The sequence below is a fragment of the Aethalodelphis obliquidens genome, unplaced genomic scaffold (assembly GCF_003676395.1).
Source record: "Aethalodelphis obliquidens isolate GAN/ISIS:26980383/991018 unplaced genomic scaffold, ASM367639v1 scaffold4, whole genome shotgun sequence".
NCBI lineage: Eukaryota > Metazoa > Chordata > Mammalia > Artiodactyla > Delphinidae > Aethalodelphis > Aethalodelphis obliquidens.
The window spans coordinates 36,661-39,733 of record NW_020837948.1 but is presented as its reverse complement, the minus strand read 5'-3'; the positions used below and the strand labels follow the sequence as shown (position 1 = coordinate 39,733).

The window sequence follows — 3,073 nt, the reverse complement described above, 5'->3', positions numbered from 1 at the left end:
TTTGGCAACAACTTTCAACCTCTACCTAACTCTCCAGAATGAGAACATATCTATTAATACATTCGATAGACTGGGGAGTTGAGTTACTTAATGCAATTTTTCTTCCAAGTGCAAAACAGCTCACCTGGCTCCGTTAGCCTTTGGCGGCGCTGCGGTTAGAGGCTAGCAAAGCCGAGAGCAGCTGTTGCAGGAACCTGTTGGCAGAAAAGTGAAAGTGTGTACGCAACAGGTGTATCTGCTGCAGAGAGTGCTCTTGTGAGAACGGATGGCGATTGCACGCAGAAAACTCTTGCAAAGCAGGCAAGTGGGCTCGCTTCTCCTTTTTCTGTGCTTATCTGTGGGGGGTACGGCGACCATCCGCTATTCGGTGGCAGAGGAGATGGAGAGTGGTTCATTTGTAGCTAACGTGGCTAAGGACTTGGGGCTGGAGGTAGGGAAGCTGGCTGCGCGCGGGGCGCAGCTCGTTTCCGAGGGCAATAAACTGCATTTCTGGCTGCACCGCAAGACAGGAGATCTGTTCGTGAAGGAGAAACTGGATCGGGAGTCACTTTGTGGCAAAGCCGATCCATGCGTTCTGCAGTTTGAAATAGTCCTGGTGGAGCCACTGCAGTCCTTTGGCGTGGAGGTCAGGGTATTTGATATCAATGACAATGCCCCGGTTTTCCTAAACAAGGAGCCTCTTTTAAAGATTCCGGAGAGCACCCCCCTGGGTTCACGGTTTCCTCTGCAGAGCGCGCAGGATCTGGACATCGGCCTCAACGGTCTCCAAAACTACACCTTGAGCGCCAGTGAGTATTTTTACCTGCACACCCGCTTCCGCAGCCGTGGGCCCAAGTATGCCGAGCTAGTGCTGGATAAACCCCTGGACGGAGAGGAGCAGCCTGAAGTCAACCTGACAATTACAGCTGCGGACGGAGGGTCTCCGCCCAAGTCTGGCACTGCCCACATTCGCGTGGAGGTTCTGGATGTCAATGATCATGTGCCCCAATTCTCTCGACTGGTGTACCGCGCTCAGGTGCTGGAAAACAGTGCCAATGGTTCTTTGGTGGCTAAGGTAACGGCCACCGACCTAGACGAGGGCTCTAACAAGGAGATAACTTACTCTTTAGCTCAAAACCCAGAAGTAATTCTCCAGATGTTTCAGATTGACTCTGAAACTGGAGAGGTTCGACTAAGAGGGTCCCTAGATTTTGAAGCAATTGAAACATACGACATTGACATTCAAGCTACCGATGGAGGAGGCCTCTCTGCCCACAGCAAAGTCCTGGTGGAGGTGGTGGATGTTAATGACGATCCTCCTGAAGTTACAGTCTCCTCTGTGTCCAGCCCTCTCCCTGAGGACTCTCCACTACAGACGGTAGTGGCCCTTTTCTCTATCAGAGACCAGGACATTCGAGTGGGAGGAAAAATCACTTGCTTCCTCAAAGAAGACCTTCCCTTTGCAGTCAAACTTACATTCAGGAATTCCTACTCACTGGTCACTGACAGAGGCATGGATCCGGAGGAGGTCTCTGGCTATATCACCCTTGTTGCCATGGATACTGGACCACCCACTCTGTCGTCGGAGACTGTGATAGAGGTGCTAATTATCTGACATTAATGACAATCCCCCAGTATATCAGGAAGATTCCTACATCTTGACTGTTCGAGAAAACAACAGCCCTGCAGTTTTTATTGGCAAAGTCCATGCTGAGGATCTAGATTTGGGTGAGAATGCCCAAATAATATATTCTCTGCTGCCTCCAAAAAGTGGAGATCTATCAGTCTTTGCTTACATTTCCATAAATTCAGACAATGGGAAACTCTATGCACTGAGAACTATGGATTATGAAGCCATTCAAGATTTTCAGTTTGTGGTAAAGGCAACTGATGGGGGTTTCCTGTCACTGAGTAGCCAGGTTACTGTCTGAGTGGTTGTCCTGGATGACAATGGTAACTGCCCAATGATCTTGTACCCACTGCAAAATGGCACCTTGCCCTGCAATGACCTGGTGCCTAGGTCTGCAGAGGCAGGCTACCTGGTGACTAAGGTGATGGCTGTGGATGGTGACTCAGGTCAGAATTCCTGGCTTTTATATCATCTATTTAAGGCCACTGACCCTGGGTTATTCTCTGCTCAACAACAAAATGGGGAAATCCGTACATTGCGGCAGATATCTGAGAGAGACCCCATGATGCAGAAACTGATCGTTCTTGTTCAGGATCATGGCCAACCAGCTCTTTCTACTACTGCCTCACTTAATATCCTCCTGGTAGATGGCTTTTCTGAGCCCTATCTGCAGTTCCTGGATCCATTCAAGCATCCTACAAGGGTAAATCCATCCACTAAAATATTTGGTCATTTCTCTGGCTGTGCTTTCCTTTCTCTTTCTCCTCTCTGTCACAGTGATCTTCATTACACATATCTGCCAGAAGATTAAATACAGAGAAAAGTTCACAATTCAAGAGCATTTCTATGATGACTGTAATTTCTCTAACAACCTGGTACAAGGAGGAGCCAGTGGATCCATATCCCAGCCTTGTCCCTATGAAGTGTCCTCAGCCACTGGCACTGGCAATAGTGAATTCTGGTTTCTTAAGTGCCTTATGCCCAACTTCCCCTTCCCCCATGGCACTGGAGAGGTAAAAACAGAGGCTGGCTCCAGTTTACCACCAGATTCTGATAGGAATAGGTCTCAGGGGTCATGCCCAAGTATCTGATGACTATATGTGGCCATTATTCATGTCTCCTGTGGAAGTTCATTAGTCCTGGCTCTGGATATGCTTAGTTCCATAGAGATATCATGTTATTTTGCCTTTAAGTTATTTTCCATTAGAAAGTTATGCATGCATAGGGACAAGAACTAGCTCCTAGTTTTGATACATCAGAAAGCAGTTAGGTTCAAGAAGTAGAAATATAGTTTATTGTTATTCAGAAATTGCTAGATTTGTCACCTGATGAGTAGAGATCATCTTTGAATCAACATCTTGCATACCATCATTCACAATCATGCAAATGTCTGGTAAATGGTGGTCCTCATAGATAACTGGATGGGAGGAAGGGTAAAGAAGAAGAAAAAGGATTTGACTTATT

General features: G+C 47.2%; 1 protein-coding gene across 1 annotated transcript; it reads left to right on the top strand.

The window, feature by feature from the left end:
* The first annotated feature begins 265 nt into the window (after positions 1–265).
* Positions 266–2,746, top strand: PCDHB1 (protocadherin beta 1). Its single transcript, XM_027101230.1, is given in 4 exon segments — positions 266–1,588; positions 1,590–2,327; positions 2,329–2,678; positions 2,680–2,746. Coding segments are annotated over 4 exon segments (2,478 nt in total).
* The last annotated feature ends 327 nt before the right edge of the window (positions 2,747–3,073 follow it).